Source organism: Camelina sativa, chromosome 4, assembly GCF_000633955.1.
Source record: "Camelina sativa cultivar DH55 chromosome 4, Cs, whole genome shotgun sequence".
NCBI lineage: Eukaryota > Viridiplantae > Streptophyta > Magnoliopsida > Brassicales > Brassicaceae > Camelina > Camelina sativa.
This window is the reverse complement of record NC_025688.1, coordinates 23,384,859-23,402,692: the sequence shown is the minus strand read 5'-3', so window position 1 is coordinate 23,402,692 and position 17,834 is coordinate 23,384,859. Positions and strand designations below refer to the sequence as shown.

At 36.4% G+C, this 17,834-nt stretch overlaps 5 protein-coding genes across 6 annotated transcripts; 3 read left to right on the top strand and 2 right to left on the bottom strand.

Moving 5' to 3' along the window:
• On the top strand, positions 19-3,198 carry LOC104782040 (cell division protein FtsZ homolog 2-1, chloroplastic). 2 transcript variants are annotated; one of them, XM_010506854.1, is made up of 7 exons: positions 19-136; positions 581-1,279; positions 1,507-1,806; positions 1,892-1,982; positions 2,273-2,397; positions 2,587-2,679; positions 2,762-3,198. In XM_010506854.1, the coding sequence occupies exons 2-7, from the start codon at positions 641-643 to the stop codon at positions 2,954-2,956; spliced, it is 1,443 nt and encodes a 480-aa protein (XP_010505156.1). In that variant the 5' UTR covers positions 19-136; positions 581-640; the 3' UTR covers positions 2,957-3,198. The 2 variants fall into 2 exon arrangements, with proteins under 2 accessions (XP_010505156.1, XP_010505157.1); XM_010506855.2 differs by lacking the exon at positions 19-136 and adding an exon at positions 144-268.
• On the bottom strand, positions 3,138-4,893 carry LOC104782041 (pentatricopeptide repeat-containing protein At2g36240-like). The gene has a single exon (XM_010506856.2). The coding sequence runs from the start codon at positions 4,851-4,853 to the stop codon at positions 3,360-3,362; it is 1,494 nt and encodes a 497-aa protein (XP_010505158.1). The 5' UTR covers positions 4,854-4,893; the 3' UTR covers positions 3,138-3,359.
• LOC104782037 (1-(5-phosphoribosyl)-5-[(5-phosphoribosylamino)methylideneamino] imidazole-4-carboxamide isomerase, chloroplastic-like) lies at positions 4,997-5,705 on the top strand. Its single transcript, XM_010506850.2, has 3 exons — positions 4,997-5,195; positions 5,298-5,505; positions 5,608-5,705. Exons 1-3 carry the CDS (start codon positions 5,028-5,030, stop codon positions 5,619-5,621), a joined length of 390 nt encoding a protein of 129 aa, XP_010505152.1. The 5' UTR covers positions 4,997-5,027; the 3' UTR covers positions 5,622-5,705.
• LOC104782038 (1-(5-phosphoribosyl)-5-[(5-phosphoribosylamino)methylideneamino] imidazole-4-carboxamide isomerase, chloroplastic-like) lies at positions 5,802-7,766 on the top strand. The gene is made up of 7 exons (XM_010506851.2): positions 5,802-5,999; positions 6,102-6,309; positions 6,426-6,511; positions 6,594-6,695; positions 6,805-6,938; positions 7,059-7,107; positions 7,399-7,766. The coding sequence occupies exons 1-7, from the start codon at positions 5,832-5,834 to the stop codon at positions 7,570-7,572; spliced, it is 921 nt and encodes a 306-aa protein (XP_010505153.1). The 5' UTR covers positions 5,802-5,831; the 3' UTR covers positions 7,573-7,766.
• Positions 7,743-9,098, bottom strand: LOC104782039. The gene has a single exon (XM_010506853.2). It carries the CDS (start codon positions 8,978-8,980, stop codon positions 8,156-8,158), a length of 825 nt encoding a protein of 274 aa, XP_010505155.1. The 5' UTR covers positions 8,981-9,098; the 3' UTR covers positions 7,743-8,155.

The window sequence follows — 17,834 nt, the reverse complement described above, 5'->3', positions numbered from 1 at the left end:
TCAGAAAACACCAAAACCCTCCGTTTTGGCTTTTGGGGTTTGCTACCATAGTCCATACCTTGAGCTCCTCCTCCTTCAGTTCACTTTTTGTTCTTTCTCTTCTCCTACCTCTTCCCAACTCTTCTGCTCCTCTCAGGTTTCTTCTTCTTCCCCTCTGCTTTACCCAATGATTTCGTTCTCTTTGAAGCAGTTTCTTTGCCTTTGCAGTATCACCCAAAAATCGAAGCTTTTTCTCGGGCTTTCTTCAATCTCTTAACTTTGTTTTCGAGTAAATGCTGCAAAAACTTTGCAATACCCATCTTTAAAATTGTTTTTTAGTCAATTTGTTGTATTAAAGCTCTCCTCTTTCATGCTTTCGTTTCGATAATTTGAAAGAAAAGCATTTCGTTTGATTTTATTGTTTCTCACTTCCTTCACCGTTCTAATCTAATGCTGTGTTAGCAATGGAGTAAAGATACAACTGGGTTTTGGTTTATGTTTACTTTAAGAATGCAAATTACACTGCTTTGTTTATTCTCTTTGTTTGATTTCTCTTAATTGAGAGCTTTGGTTTTGACTTCATAGCCTTTTCATGAAACAGGTCTTGCTTGGGAAATTAACGAGTAGAGTTTGTAAATTTCCAACGGTGGTTGGTATCGTTATGGCAACCTACGTTTCACCGTGTTTCACTCCTTCAGATTCTCGGTTGCTCACTGTTCTTAGAAAGAATGTTTTACCAGAGAATCATTTAGGCAGGTTTAACTCTTTTAGAACGATTGAGAGTAAGAAAAACAGACTTGTCGCTGCTTCCCAGAAATCTGAATCTTCTCCAATCAGAAACTCTCCACGGCATTTCCAAAGCCAAGCTCAAGATCCTTTCTTGAACCTTCACCCGGAAATATCTATGCTTAGAGGTGAAGGAGTCAACAACACAATAGCCAATCCAAGAAAGGAAACGTCTACTACTGGACCTGTTACCGAGGATTTTGAAGAGCCATCTGCTCCGAGTAATTATAATGAGGCCAGGATTAAAGTTATTGGTGTGGGAGGTGGTGGATCAAATGCTGTGAACCGTATGATAGAGAGTGAAATGTCAGGTGTTGAGTTTTGGATTGTGAACACTGATATCCAGGCTATGAGAATGTCTCCTGTTTTACCAGATAATAGGTTACAAATTGGTAAGGAGTTGACTAGGGGTTTAGGTGCTGGAGGTAATCCAGAGATCGGTATGAATGCTGCTAGAGAGAGCAAAGAAGTTATTGAAGAAGCTCTTTATGGCTCAGATATGGTCTTTGTCACAGTATGTCCTCAAAAATCTTTGATTATTATTACTATTGCATCCATTCTTCTGTAGTTATAAACTTTGGTTGTAGAAATAGGGATTTCAAACCAGTTTATGCCAAAAGAATGGTTTGCATATGTCCAAAAGTCATATGTCCAAAATCACTTACTTCTTGTTCTCATATGTCCAAAAGTCAATGTCACTACCTGAGCATTGATGTTTGCATGTCTTTGTCATTTTTATAGGCTGGAATGGGTGGTGGAACTGGAACTGGTGCAGCCCCGGTAATTGCAGGAATTGCCAAAGCGATGGGTATATTGACAGTTGGTATTGCAACAACGCCTTTCTCGTTTGAGGGTCGAAGAAGAACGGTTCAGGCTCAAGAAGGGCTTGCATCTCTTAGAGACAATGTTGACACGCTCATCGTCATTCCAAATGACAAGTTACTTACAGCTGTCTCTCAGTCTACTCCGGTAACTGAAGCATTTAATCTAGCTGATGATATACTCCGTCAGGGGGTTCGTGGGATATCTGATATCATTACGGTATAGCTTGTTTAATGGATGCCCTGTGATCATTTTTTTATATATGACAAATGATTTACCAGCTATCTTTGTTTTTGCTTCGTAGATTCCTGGATTGGTGAATGTCGATTTTGCTGATGTGAGAGCTATAATGGCGAATGCGGGTTCTTCATTGATGGGAATAGGAACTGCAACAGGTATGTTTGGAATTATTGATATTTGTAAGCTCTTTTGGCTCAAATTGCATAAGCACCAACACGAGATGTGTATCAAAGTAGTCTAATAGAACTAACGAGCTAGTAGATTTGATGTGGCAAAGAAACCAGAGTGAGGTACTCAAAGTGACGATATAATATTCACTGTTACTCAACTGATGTGCATCTATGTCATGATGTTTAAAGAAAGTCTTGAACTTGACCTTCGTTTAGGAGAGGTTTTATTTTGTTTGCTTTATGCTGATTATTTCTTGTCACTGGTAATCAAACAGGAAAGAGTCGGGCAAGAGATGCTGCACTAAATGCGATCCAATCACCTTTGTTAGATATTGGCATTGAGAGAGCCACTGGAATCGTTTGGAACATTACTGGTGGAAGTGACTTGACATTGTTTGAGGTTTGTCTCTCTTTCTTATCTTTGTTTCTTATCTCAGTATCGATAGATCCATAAACAATAATTGGATCTTGAGAGACCCGTTGAAATAATTTGGTTTCTTCCTTCGATAGACAAGTTAGAGCAGAGCCTGATTTTGCTTCATCCCCATAAAATGCTCTATAGTTTTTATACACTTTGGTCTTGGTGTAGGTGAATGCTGCTGCAGAAGTTATATATGATCTTGTCGATCCAACTGCCAATCTTATATTTGGTGCTGTTGTGGATCCAGCGCTCACCGGTCAAGTATGTCCTTTTGATTTTTCTTCAACTAAACAGGTATATGACGTCTAGAGATATATAGTTGATGTTTTTTGTTGGTTAAAAGGTAAGCATAACCCTGATAGCTACGGGTTTCAAACGACAAGAAGAAGGAGAAGGACGAGCGGCTCAGATGGCACAAGCGGATGCTGCCTCAGTTGGAGCTACAAGAAGACCCTCTTCCTCCTTTAGAGAAAGCGGTTCAGTGGAGATCCCGGAGTTCTTGAAGAAGAAAGGTAGCTCTCGCTATCCCCGAGTCTGATCACTAGCCTGCACGCTGCAACAATAACAGACATGTGTATACCGTACTGCCTTCTCTCGCGGATACAGCAAGATGTTTTGATGTATGATCACAAATCTGTGTGGGTGTGTGTATATGCTCTCCCTCTCTATCTCTCTCTCTGTCTCTTGGTTGAATAGGTTCTTTTAGAATTGTTATGTCATTTGTTGGAGAAATAATCATATACTTATATATGAATCATGATTATGAAAGTTTTAACACAATTGTTTCTTCAGCAAACAAAGTTATCTTATCAAGTGAGATAACTAGAACTTTTTGAATATATGTCTACATGTCTACTCCTTCACTCGCAACTGTTTTGAATATACAGACCAGAAACCAGGTTGAGTCTAGTTAACACAGATCAAACACAGGTGGTTACAACTTACAACAGTCGGACTTGCTTTCTTGAGAATTTTCCGGCACAGGACAAGCCATCCATCAATTTATTATATGTAAAGATATCAGGCAGCATATCTTTATCCAACATCTCGTTCACTAGAACTTCTCCTTCCTTTTTTCTCCCTTCTTTCGTGAATCCTGAAACCAAAACATGGTACGTTGTCTCATCGAGTTCATATCCTCTGCTTGATGCCAAAAGTCTCAATCTGTTTGCGTCAATCGAATGACCAGAACTGCATAGATCCCGAAGAAGCAAGTTAAAGGTCACACTATCGGGAAGGATTCCTGCATTCATCATCTTCTCCATAAATCCTGATGCTTTCTCTGTTCTTCCTGATTTCCTCAACCCTTCAACAAGTGTAGTACAAGCTATCAAACATGGGGTTTGACCTTTCTTCCACAGCTCCTCCACTATATCCATTGCTCTATCCGCCTTGTTTTCTCCACAGAGTTTCTCAACTAAACTACCGTAATCAAACTCACTCGGTAAAACCCTCTTGTTCGAAAGATCCATCACCAATCCACAAGCATCATCAACCCGACCTTCTCTACACAACCCATCAACCAGAATCTCACAAGTGGCTTCCGAGAATCTACAACCTAGCTCAATCATCTCATAAGCCATTTTGACACCTTCCTCGATTTTACCCCTGCTCAAAAACCCTCTAATCAGAGTGTTGAAGCTAACCACATTCGGTTCACAACCTTTCTCCTTCATCTCCCTGAACAAATCCAATGCCAAATCAAACTTAAAACTCCTGCAGTAGCCATTGATGAGGATGTTAAACGTGCATACATCTGGCTTTACCCTTTCCATCCCCATCCTCTGATAAAACCTTAAAGCCTTATCCATATCACCAGCTTTCACATAACCATTCACAACAGTGTTATAAACCGCAACATTTGGTTTACCATCGATCAATCTCTTCATAGTATCAAACCCTAACAAAGCATAATCCATTTTCCCAGCTCTACAGTAGGCATCAATGGCGGATCGGAAAATAGGTTCGAGCTCTGGACAAGAGAAGATACCTGAGGAACACGGACACGGATTCGCCGCTACGAAAGAGAGGAGACGGTAGAGATCGTCGAACCGGTGCGTGGCGGCGAGTGATCTCGACATCCAGAGGAAAGAATCGTGATCGTGGCGGAACGTGTCGAGCGTAGCTGCCCAATTGAATACGGCGAAGTCATAATGAGCGAAGAGAGAATGGTGATGGAGCTTCGAACGGAGGAACCCGAGGAGAGTTTGTGGAGTTAGGGTTTGGTGGTGAGGGAGATTGTTCTCGAGGTAATTGACGAAATTGGAGTGTTTGAGAGATGGAGAGAGAGTAAGAGTCGGAGGGATTGAAGTCTCCGGGAGTTTAGGTGGAGGGTTAGGTAATCGGTAAATCTCCGGCGACGGCGGAGTGATCGGCGCCGGGAGATGACTGGACTTTGTGACGAGATTGATAACGTTCTTCTTTTTCCATCTCATCACTCTGTTTTAGTTTTTTTTCAAACAAATCGAAAAAAAAAAAAATCGCAACCTTTAACGGTTTTGGATTGAACCAAACCGGAATAAACCGAGATTTAAACCGGTTTCTAAACCCTAGATTTAAAATGTAGAACCAGAAACGCTTCTGGTGATTTTACAGTTTCAGTTCCAAAGATGAGAACTTTGACCTCCCAGTTATACTTCAATGGTGGTGGTCTCGCTTGGTTCCAGAAGAAGAATCAGAGCTCTCTGTTTACCAATCATCTCAGACTCTCTAAACCATTAAAGGTTCAGGTGGTTGTATCTGCTGTTCAATTCAGACCTTGCATCGACATCCACAAGGTATGAAATCAAATTCACCCGATTTGAAAATTTTCTCAGTTGTGTTGAACGAAGTGAACTCTTTTAACTGATCTTTATGTGTGTGATTTGGTTTTCTAAAAGGGAAAAGTGAAACAAATAGTTGGATCTACACTTAGTGACTTGAAAGAAGATGGTTCTGTTCTCGTTACGAATTTTGAATCTGACAAGACTGCGGAAGAGTATGCGAAGATGTACAAAGAAGATGAGCTTACGGGTGGTCATGTGATAATGCTTGGAGCAGACCCTTTAAGCCAAGCTTCAGCTATTGGAGCATTACATGCTTATCCAGGTATGCCTTTTGATGAATGTCAAATGGTGTTTTTTTTTTTTAAATGTTACTGTTTGAATTGAAATGTAAAGTTTTGATGTGTTATATATATGATGATACAAGACGATGAATTCTAGGCGGTTTGCAAGTTGGAGGTGGGATTAATTCAGAGAATTGCTTGAGTTACATAAAGGAAGGAGCAAGCCATGTCATTGTCACTTCGGTATAGCTGCCATCTAGTTCGCTGANAACCGGAATAAACCGAGATTTAAACCGGTTTCTAAACCCTAGATTTAAAATGTAGAACCAGAAACGCTTCTGGTGATTTTACAGTTTCAGTTCCAAAGATGAGAACTTTGACCTCCCAGTTATACTTCAATGGTGGTGGTCTCGCTTGGTTCCAGAAGAAGAATCAGAGCTCTCTGTTTACCAATCATCTCAGACTCTCTAAACCATTAAAGGTTCAGGTGGTTGTATCTGCTGTTCAATTCAGACCTTGCATCGACATCCACAAGGTATGAAATCAAATTCACCCGATTTGAAAATTTTCTCAGTTGTGTTGAACGAAGTGAACTCTTTTAACTGATCTTTATGTGTGTGATTTGGTTTTCTAAAAGGGAAAAGTGAAACAAATAGTTGGATCTACACTTAGTGACTTGAAAGAAGATGGTTCTGTTCTCGTTACGAATTTTGAATCTGACAAGACTGCGGAAGAGTATGCGAAGATGTATAAAGAAGATGAGCTTACGGGTGGTCATGTGATAATGCTTGGAGCAGACCCTTTAAGCCAAGCTTCAGCTATTGGAGCATTACATGCTTATCCAGGTATGCCTTTTGATGAATGTCAAATGGTGTTTTTTTTTTTTAAATGTTACTGTTTGAATTGAAATGTAAAGTTTTGATGTGTTATATATATGATGATACAAGACGATGAATTCTAGGCGGTTTGCAAGTTGGAGGTGGGATTAATTCAGAGAATTGCTTGAGTTACATAAAGGAAGGAGCAAGCCATGTCATTGTCACTTCGGTATAGCTGCCATCTAGTTCGCTGAGTGTGTTATCGTAGGGATTTTGCTAGTCGTAATCACGTTTTTGTTTGATATTTTCAGTATGTATTTAACAATGGAAAGATTGATCTTGAAAGACTCAAAGATCTTGTAAACATCGTTGGGAAACAAAGACTGATATTGGACCTTAGCTGCAGAAAGAAGGTGATTCTCTGACCTGTTTCATCTTTAGTTAAATGGTTTAACTATTCTGTCATGAAAAGATCCGTAATCGAGGATAGGCATTTATTTATACGGGTATTGTGTTATCTAGGATGGAAGATATGCAATTGTTACCGATAGATGGCAGAAGTTCAGCGACGTCATCCTTGATGAGAAATCACTGGAGTTTCTTGGAGGATTTGCAGATGAGTTTCTGGTACACGGCGTAGATGTTGAAGGAAAGAAGTAAGCTCAAATATCTCAACGCTCTGATTACACTGTCTAGAGTAAATTCGTTTTGCATTGAAACTACACTATCTAGTCAGTATGTACTGATGTACTGATGGTAATACCTCTTCTCTGAAGGCTTGGGATCGATGAAGAGCTTGTAGCATTGCTTGGCAACTATTCTCCGGTGAGTAATAATAACACATGCATTTTCTTGATTGGAGTATCATAGAGGCTCTAGAATGTCTGCTACTTTTCTAGGTGCTTTATTTTCTCATATGACTTGGAACTCATCTTACTAGCATCCGGTAATCGACAGAGCTCTACTCAATTGGCTTGGATGTAGTGGTTTTACATCATTGGAGATAGAGATAGGCTGAGAACTATGATAGACTATGATCCGTAGAGAAAGCAACGATTGCAAAATTGTTCATTTGTGCTATTGATCTCAGATGTTTGTTTGTTTTGACCTTGACAGATTCCGGTGACTTATGCTGGAGGTGTGACGGTGATGGATGATATAGAGAGGATCAAGAAGGCAGGAAAGGGACGTGTGGATGTAACAGTGGGTAGCGCCTTAGACATATTCGGGGGAAATCTGCCATACAAAGACGTTGTCGCTTGGCATCACAAACAGCTCTCACTCCACTGATTTCTTTCCCCGTTTTCACCCTTGCTCATCCTTCTGCATTATCCCCAAACTTTAAGCTTCGATGCATTAATCTTCAGCTTAAACATTAATAATTTCAGCTCATACATTTCTCAAATTTGTCAATTTTGATTATGTTTTCAACTACTACTTCTCAACCAATTCTCTCATTCAATCAAAAAAAGATTAAATACAAATACATTTTGTTTGACAACACGCATGTACAGATGTAATCATTAGCTGAACTATTTACGACTGAAACAAAGAAGATTACAAAAAAAAAAAAAAAAAAAAAAACGGAGCGGTGCGGTGGGTGTGAAATCACCGTTCTCGCGTTGCCGCCGTGTTCTTTTTTCATATATGAACAAAATAAAAGAAATCGTTTAAACCAGATGCCACGTCATCACCAACGACTTTTTCAAAAACTAGAACAGATCCCACCAACTAAAATTCAGACAAAGACAACCAAAGTACTGTTTCTATTCTGCTTACTTTCCTCCCCCTGGGACTTAAAAAACAAAAAAACACTATATAAAAAACTGTACCCCACATGTATAACTATTGACACACTTGTCACGCGGCCACGTCAACATCCCCCACCATCCAACAAATCCGCTCTTCTTCCGGAAGCGAAACGCGTCATCCCACCCAAACCGGGTACAGGTACCACCACCTGCTCTCCGCCGTCACCAGAAGAAGAAGACTTCGCAACAGCTTCCTTCGGGAGCCGGTTCCTGATGTCTTGTTTCCTGCTCGACGCCCCGTGAGACCCACGCGCCGACACGTCTTTGCATCCGCCTTTGATCCTGAAGATGGCTCTGAAACTCGCCATAAACCCGGATTTCTTAACCCGGTTAGTCGGTTCGACCCGATTCGATTTCTGGCGTTGCATACGGCGGCTGCGTTCTCTTCTGGATCTCACTGTCCCGATGCAAGAGACCTTAGGAGAAGAAGGTTCGCGAACCGAAGTACTATCCGTCTTTGTTCGTGACCCGACCCGTCTCAAGACGACCTTGTTCTTCTTGCCGCCGTGGTGTCGCCGTTGCTTAGCCTCGTTGAAACAAGTATTTTGCGGTTTAGGTAAACCGATGATCGACGCTTTGGATTTAAGTAAAAACCGTTGCGAGCTCGTGTTCGTGTGTTGTTGGTTTGGATTGAGTATCCCTGAGTTGCCTCTCTGTGAATCTTGACGATCAAAGTAGGCGTTGCCGCTTAGCCACTCGAGCTGATCAGCATCGTTTGACAAGAAGTAAGATTGCGGCGGGAAATCGTTCGGACTCACGGCGGAGTTGCTGTAGTAAGGTGGGATCGTCGGTTCGTCGGGGGCGAGGGTCTCACATGCGATCTTTCGGTGGTCGGAGCCACCGACGCATACTGAAGAAACAAAGGATTCTAGATCGACTTGGTGCATAGAAAGAGCTTGTAGAGAGACAAAGAGAGAGAGAGAGAAAGAGAGAGAGATTGTAAATGTGAAAGGTTTTGATATTTTTTTAGTGAGAAGAGAAGAATAGAGGTGAAGAAAGGATTGATGCGAGTATGGCTTTTTATATTACCAAAGACCAAATGTTCTTTTTTTCAGATTTTTTTGTATTTCTTTTTGTCTTCTTGTTGTTTGATTATGACTTATGCTCGAAAAACCTGGGGGAGGAGGAAGAAGCGTCGACGTAAAATACACATTATTATTAAAAGAAATCAGAAATATGCAACGAAGATTAGTTGCTAATATGATATACTACTTAAAGTGGGCTTTTTATAAAGATTGATATATACTAATATGAATTTGAATTTTTAAGTGCTTAGATCGTGAATTTTTTTCTTTTGTAGATAAATAGTTATTTTCGAGAAATGTTTATTTGTTTTTATAATCTTTCTTGATATCTATTGCCATCAAACTGGTTAACATTTTAAAAAAAAAATCAGTATTATCAATTTAATTGATTCAAATTGAATTTATTAAAAAAAAAAAAAAACAGCTAAAACGATGCTAACTAACTGTTTGTATTATATAGCTCTTCTTAGTTCTTAATGTATAGTACTATATTGATAATTAGTTTTGGCTGAAAATATGTGTGTGTGTATACATTAATGATCCAGCATGATAAAGATTCGTTTCTTTTTTTTGGCGGCCGATTCGTTCTCTTTTTAGGGGTTGGATCCAGTTAGCTGACTCATACTATATGATTTAACCTATCCTTCTTAATGTTTTGTCGTCTTCATAAATTGAAATTGGAATGGCAGTGGCACCAAATCATTTGTTGGAAGCTTCTAAATGAATTCCTTATTTCCAGGTGCAATATTAATTTAATTATATAAGAATTAGAAAACCTAACTAGTATATTGATCTGCTTTGTCTAGGCACTGATAATACTACAAAATAAATTATATCCATTTGTAAAACAACGATTTTATAAATTACGTATAAGATGGTTTGACGATTTTGCAATAGAAAACCAAGGAGGCACAAAGTGGGTCGGCTATGCTAATTAAATTACATTTTTTACGGCTCACAGATTATAATACGAATCAATCTATCTCTTCTTTTTAGTTACCTTTTGTTTGAAAATTAACGTTAAACCACCTTGATTTTAAACATGAAAATCAAGGTTAACCAAGCCCTTTAACCCCCCAAAAAAGAAAGAAATAAGGTAAACCCGAACATCTTTTAAATTTAGATATGTTTTACATATTCATTCTATCCATTCTACAAATGTTGAAGGCTAATCTAGTTAATATTGATATATTTCGTATGGATCAGTCCTATCTGAATTTCAAAAAAAAAAAAATACAAAATCTGTAGACCTACCACGTACCCATATGTGTATGTCTAGTAGAATTGTGTATTATCGTTTTCCACCAAAATCAGGGTTTATAATATTAATACCTAAAACTAAAACTGAATGATGCAATCGACTAGAACATTTTAGCCTGTTGTCTGCATTCCGACATATCACACTTAAGGGGTCCTATACACTTCGACTTACTCTGACATGTCTTCCTCTATTAATATTAATTAGCCTATGAATAAAGAATACGTTTACGTTGAAAATATAAATATCCATTGGTGACATTGTACCGTGAACTATATATGTTCACAATAAGGGTGGTAAAATTTGGCTGTACAAACTAGTAAATCATTGGTGGTACATATATCGTTGTACTTGTAACGTCAATTTTGTATTGCAACATTTAGAAGTGCTAAAGAGGTTGTCCAGTTATATCTAATTTCATTTATTTTTTAATAAGGGACTATGTTAGAGCTTTAGAAGTACACGCTGGGGGAATTTGAAACGAAACCCTTTGACGAAGTAAGTAATCATGTGTTACTTTCAATCGTTTATATCACATCATTTGATCAAATATATAAATCATAGAATAAAAGCCTAAACACAGACCAAACTAATATGCCTTATAAAACTTTTCTAAAGCATCATGCTATATTCTTTTTTTATAGCTTTCTCATTCTCGTGTTAGCTTTCTATTAGTTTTAATTCCATGTTTTCCGAAGTACTGGTCAAAGTTTGAGGATTCGTTTTTTGATCTTTCGTATATAAAAAAGACCTAATTATATAGAAAAAAATGATTTATTTGCTGACCCTTTTGGGAAGTTTTGTAATAATAATATTATTCAGAGCTCTCTAAGTTAATTACGATCTAACCCCAAACCAGGAATATTAACCAATTTTTTATCAAATTTCGTAGTTATATTTTGGCCGTATTATTTTTTCTTTTGTCATATGAAAAAGGACATTGATTTTTTTTTAATTGTCAAATAAGGTTCACAATTACATACGGTGTTCGAGCTTATTCGCTTTGAGTCATTGACTAAGCTTATACGTCATCATCTATGATGACAATGTAAGATAAGAGCGTCAAAGGCTTGAAACTCGGTTGCAGTCAAATGTCCAACCAATTAATAAACTAACTATAAATGCTTACAATAATTAAAAATAAAATAATGAAACGAGTATGAACTCGATCCTTTCTAACGAGTATGGTTTCAAAAAGATCTCTTTGCCTTAATATCGATTTCAAAAAACCAGCTACGTAGTGACTNGATTTTTTTTTTTTTTTTTTTTTTTTTTGATATACAAAATTTCGTCCTACCAAGTATAGAAAGAAGAAAAGTACTATTTCGAATGTTCGAGTAATTAAATAGTAATTCTAGTCACAGCTGAGCTCTCCACACGGACCACACTACTCAACAGTTTCTAGAAGCTAACAGATTATGGCTTATCTAGTTGTCGTCGTCACGAATGACATATTTGACTATTTTCCGATATTCATAAGCAATATGATTTCATTCGTCTACGTGTTCAGCGTTTCTGTGTAAAAACAGTATTAAGTCAGTTGTCAATAAAGTAAATAATGTAATCTAGCGCTTAAAATATTAAGCTTATGAAATAATATGATCTAGAAACTAAATTTGTAAAAAGATATTTTTCTGCATAAGTGAAAACTTCAGTTTTTTTTTTTTTTTTTAATTTTTTTTTTCCAACCAAACATTAAATTAAATTAAAAAAGAACTCTAATATTGGTTGTCCAAAGCGATAAAAGTTTACAAAAAAAGTTTCAAAAATTAAAAATCTCGAAAAACGAGCAAAACAGCTCTTACGTTGGATACACGAAGGATCCTAATAAGGGAGAAGGAGAGGAAGGAGGATCTAAGCAAGGAAAAGTCATCCAAGAGATTCGAAAACGCGGATCAATCGTTAGGCGTCTGTACCATCGTGACTAACTCTGCACAATCCGTCTCAAAAACTTGACAGTCGATACCAACCACTAGAAGGGACTTCATACCCCAAATCAGAGCTTGTATTTTTATTTTTTATATTATTATAAACCTTCCTTTTAATTATAAATTAGTTGTAAATAAAAAGTAAAAACCTGGCCAAATATACCAAAAGAAAAGTCAAATTGCTTTTAAAAAACCTTCAACCTGCTGGGACAAATTTTTTTTTTGTAATAGAGCTTTGAAATATGTTGGGCTGGGCCTGTAAAGATATGGCTCTTCAAGCCCAACATACATCAATCAACAACAATTGTTCCCTCTCAAATATAATAAGGGAGAATCGACATAAAAAAATAAAATAATATATCGGGTGGGAACGTTCAGACATCCATGGAATCGGATATTGTTTAGATTAGTCCTGGGCATTCGGGTATTCAGTTCGGTTTCGGATATATCTATTCGGTTCCGGTTAGTTTGGATATAGAGGTTTAGTATCTATTCGGTTAATTTACTATTTCGGTTCGGGTTCGGTTATTTTCGGTTCGGTTCCGGATATCCGAAATAGTGTAATATAAATTTTTAAAATATTATTTAAATAAAATTTGATTATATTTTAACAAATATATCTAAAAACTTTCTGATATTTGATTCATTTCAAATATTTTGGTATTTTTGTCTAAATATATATGGTTTTTTAGTTTACTTTTTATTACCTTATATAAATTAACACGTAATAGATAAAACTTCAACGTGGCGCAGTGGCCATGTTGCACACTCCAGTTTGTAGAGGTCTCATGTTCGATTTTCGGCTTAAACATAATTTTAGTACGTGTTCGGTTTGATTCGGATAACCGAATGGATATCAGTTCGGTTCAATTAATAACCGATATCCATGGATAATTAAAACACTATCCAATCGGTTATTGTCCACTATCCATACCCAAACCGAAACCGAAATTTCGGTTCGGTTTCGGTTCGGTCTATTCGGTTCGGTTTATTTGCCCAGGACTAGTTTAGATTTGGTCTCGAACAACAAATCATTAAGTCTCTCAAACTTGATCTCTTTATTTTTCAGATCAGTAAAAAGAAAAAGTCTGCAAAATGTTTGCTCAGGATCTTACGAAGCCCCTTGTATTTCAGGTAATATATTGTTTCCCGAGTTTTGGAGTAGTTTATGTCAACATTGCCTTGAGACCATAATCACTCAAGATCATCGTCGTTTCTTTCTTAGGTTGGTCATCTTGGAGAAGATTACGAGGAAGGGGTTCATCAACCTACCGCGGCCGAGGAAGGCGGCCCTCGGTATTTTCAGAGTGGCGTTTGGGAGGTATATTAGTTTCATTTTTTCTCATTCTCAAATTTACGTACATATAAAAGTTCTTGAACCGTTACAATCATCTTCTCTTCTAAATAATTTTGTTACTAGGTTGAAGAATCGGATGAAGCCAGAAAAAAGTTTCCAAATGCAAAGTCCATATCCTCTGCTCAGTTTTTCGAGGAACAAAATATATCTGCTGATCTTGAATCTAACACTATCCTTGACAAGTTCTTGGCAATAATGGTAAGTACTATCTGCCCACTCTTATTATGTCAAACACTTATTTCCATATCACTTTGATTGAATGTTTGATTTGATATCTTCACATGCGAAGACACCTTTCTCATCGTTAGTGGACATAGCGGGCAAAATAAAGAAGAATATCTTCAAAACTGTGACCTCCATTATCTATCGTGATCTACTACTGTAAGGAACAAGCCATAGCTTTTGTTTGCATAGTCGTGTGATATAATATAGTATGATTCTTAGTATTTGCTTGTTTTGACTGGGCAGCCGTACGGTTCCACCCGATCTTGATGAACTGCGTGCCATTCGTAGGGATTTGAATGAATTGATGCAGAAATTAGATGGCAAAGATGCCAAGGCGGCCATACCTTTTGACACTCGTTTCAAATGGGTGCCTCCGAGTAAGTTCGACCCTTGCCGAATATTTAGCTTTTTAATTAACTCTTAAACTGTACTGATAAACACTTTTTCGATTTGTTCATATGAACAGGCTGCAGATGCTACCGCAGATGTTAACCCGGCAGGTAATGCCCAGCCTGTAGCCATGATGTTTGCCATCCGAAATGATGCGTTCAAATTGTACAGAGATATTGCAAACGAGAAACGTGCTCGTGATAGAAAATAAGATCATATCAAATAAGATAATTGAAGGCCAAGAGCATGAAATTTTGTAATTTTTTTTTTTTTTTTAATAAGTGAACAGTTTTTAATTTTGTTCTTTATATTATCATAAACCTTCGTTTTAATTCTAAATTATTTGTAAATAAAAACTAAAATTTGGCCAAATATACCTACATGGATCATTTTTTTTTGCAATAAAGCTTTGGAATATGTTAGGTTGGGACTGTAAAGATATGAATTAATTTGGTGCTAATGTGATAATTTTATTATATAAGTATATAACATATACATTAAATTTTATTTTTAATCCTCTCTATTCATGAGCTGTTTCTCATATATATATGGTTGATACTTGATAGTTAATTACTTTTGAATGTAATCAACTATCTAAATATACAACAGTTTTGAGTTGTTGCCAACACTTAACAAAACGGTATTTTGCATGTATATGTCGCATCCGCATGTCAAGTTTGCTCTGAAAACGATATACGTATCTCTTAAACATTATTTGTTTATATATGTTATACATTACAAACTTGATTCATATTGCTACTCAATGATTGCTTTTCGTCTTCATTTTTAGAGTCTCGCCATCTCTGATTTATAGAGACGGTTCGAAACTCACATTGCTTGTCAATTTGTCATCCATTAGTTTAAGAGATTCTTACATTCCACACTGTGATGCTGAACTGTACACATGTGAATTTAACCAACAACATAACAAGACACACCGCATTGCAACATGCAGGGCCGGCCCGACTAACTTTGTTGCCTAAAGCCAATTTTTTTTTTTTTTGCCCATTAACAAACAGAGGTTTGAACTCGTGACACTGAATGAGAGTAGAGGGGTACTTAACCACTGTACTACTGAAGCGCATTCAAAAATGATGCCCCTTAAATCATTAATATAATTTGGCGCCTAAAGCCCTTATTTTACTAGCTTTAGGTCAGGGCCGGCCCTGGCAACATGTGATGCTCTCACCCATTTACTCGATGTGTTTCACAAGTTAAGATTTGATGCTGACTATGTTCTTGATATCATATGATGTCGTCTCTTTGGATCATGAAATTAATTATACACTGGTATATGCTTTTATTATACAGAGTTCAACTTTAAATACTACTTAAATAAAACGTCAACAAATAGTACATCATAAATGCTTATCTTAAATTATAGGATAAAACATCAACAATACATTCAACAACAAATTAACATATCTTCAATTTCATGCATATACCATGGTCAAAATTTCAATATGGTTAATACATATGAATAAATTATATAAATCTTTCAATTTATTACCAATTGATTTTGAATAGTACGTGATTCTTGACATGGTATAAAATTTCAGTAAATTCAAAGAAAAATAATAAATAAAAACTCTTCATATCGAATACATGTATTAGAATTTAGAAATCACAAATAAGAAAATGTGAAGGGACCAACAAATACATTACAAATATATATCCACTCACTACTATATTTTTGTTAGTTGGAAACTCATTGTTCTTTACAGTAAATTTTGAAGACAATTAAATCAAAGAGAATAAACCTATATATAAAGCAAAGTCATGATTATGCATATGAAGTACGAACCATAATTACAACGACTCTATAGTTTACCTTTGACTCTAACGCAAGCATCCATTATCCACGTGAAATGACATTTGGTCCAAACACCAATAACGTTTGACTATTAAAAATGTTTGTCTCTTAGTATAAATGTCAAAAAAATAGTATCGAACATAAACTGAATGTATAAAAAAACCGATACACATTTGTTCTACCGTATCAACTAATTTATCTTTGCTTTACCCAATTGTACGTTATATATAAAATCTAGTAATAGTGCAATACCAATATTAAACGAGTGGAAGCTGTCATTTTTCTTGTCCGACTTTTAGCTAGCTATACGTACAAAACATTCAAATAAAAGTGGCGAACCTAGCATTTATAAATTATACCCAAACATAAAGGAAGTAGAGAGAAACGAGTCATAGTCACAGAACTAGCCTAGCCAATACATTTTGGAACGTAATCTCAAATTCGATTCACGTAAAGGAAAACGGTATAGTCCATAGACTTTTAAGTAGATCACTTGAGCTCAATAAGGACCTACCTACTAGAAGAATTTTGAAAAGGTGTAAATATTGACTTTGTACAAAGTCAAAAGTATTTTGTCCCAATATGCTCCAATGATTCTTCCACTTGTCTTGTCTCCACCAGTTCTCTCAACAGTTTTCAGCTCTAAACCATCCTTTCTTACTTGCTTCTTCTACATATTTCACTAGCAATTAGGATTTGTCGCAAAGACTGATTAGCAAAAACTAAATTAGCTCTTGTGTGATAAAGAGAATAAGTTATGGCTTTTGAGTTTAGCCATTTATCAAGCAGACCCGCAAGTCTGTGTTGGGATTTGTAGTCGAGGGACGTAATGCGATCCCACACCAATTGTTCGATACAAAGAGTGAAGTTAGAGAGAACGGTGATTCTATTTTGGTGACGCAATTATATATAGTTACTTTACAGTATTTGCATTTTTGGTCAACACTTTATTTTGCATACAAATATTCAAATTGCCGTTTCATTAAAAACTACAAATATTAATTTCATTTCAAATGTACAACCAGTACATTAGTAAATGGGAACACAAATATTTTAGACTTTTAACAAAAACAAAAGAAAATATTTAAGATTTATTGTGTGAGGAGATGCATTCAATATCTAGTAACAGTGAGATGTCTTTCCTTTGACATTTTCAAAAAATTGAAATGTAAGATCTATTTATAGATTGAAAAAAGAATGAAATTAATGGTTTGCACATTCAAATGGTATGAAACCATAAAATTGTAAATTAACCTGTAGCATTGGAAGATCTTTGCGTTACCGAGTTGTGGATAGGCAAAAATATTGTTGGGTGAGTGTTCACCGTTTGGCAGGTAGATACGTGACATCGATTGTTTTTCCTCATTCGATAATAAATGGTGCATTGAAAAATAGGTGAATAGGAAAGAAGTCACCTCATACTCATACTTGCTTCCTTAAGAAAACTTAGATTTCGATTCATAGTTTCATACTTTAAATCATAATTAAATCTTATAGTTTCAGTGAAAAGGAAAAAATGAAAACCAATCATTTAAACGAACAAAATAGTAAAATACAAAGAATTATATGTTTTATCTCTATATTAGTAAAAGAGAAGTACAAAATCTTTTCCGGGTCGGGTTATAGAAAGAAAATAACCCGAAATTAATTAAATCGGATACAGGTTGTTTATATCCGAAATCTACAAATGAGTGATCCGAAATCTAAAAATATCATCCCACAAAAAAAAAAAAAAAAAAAAAAAA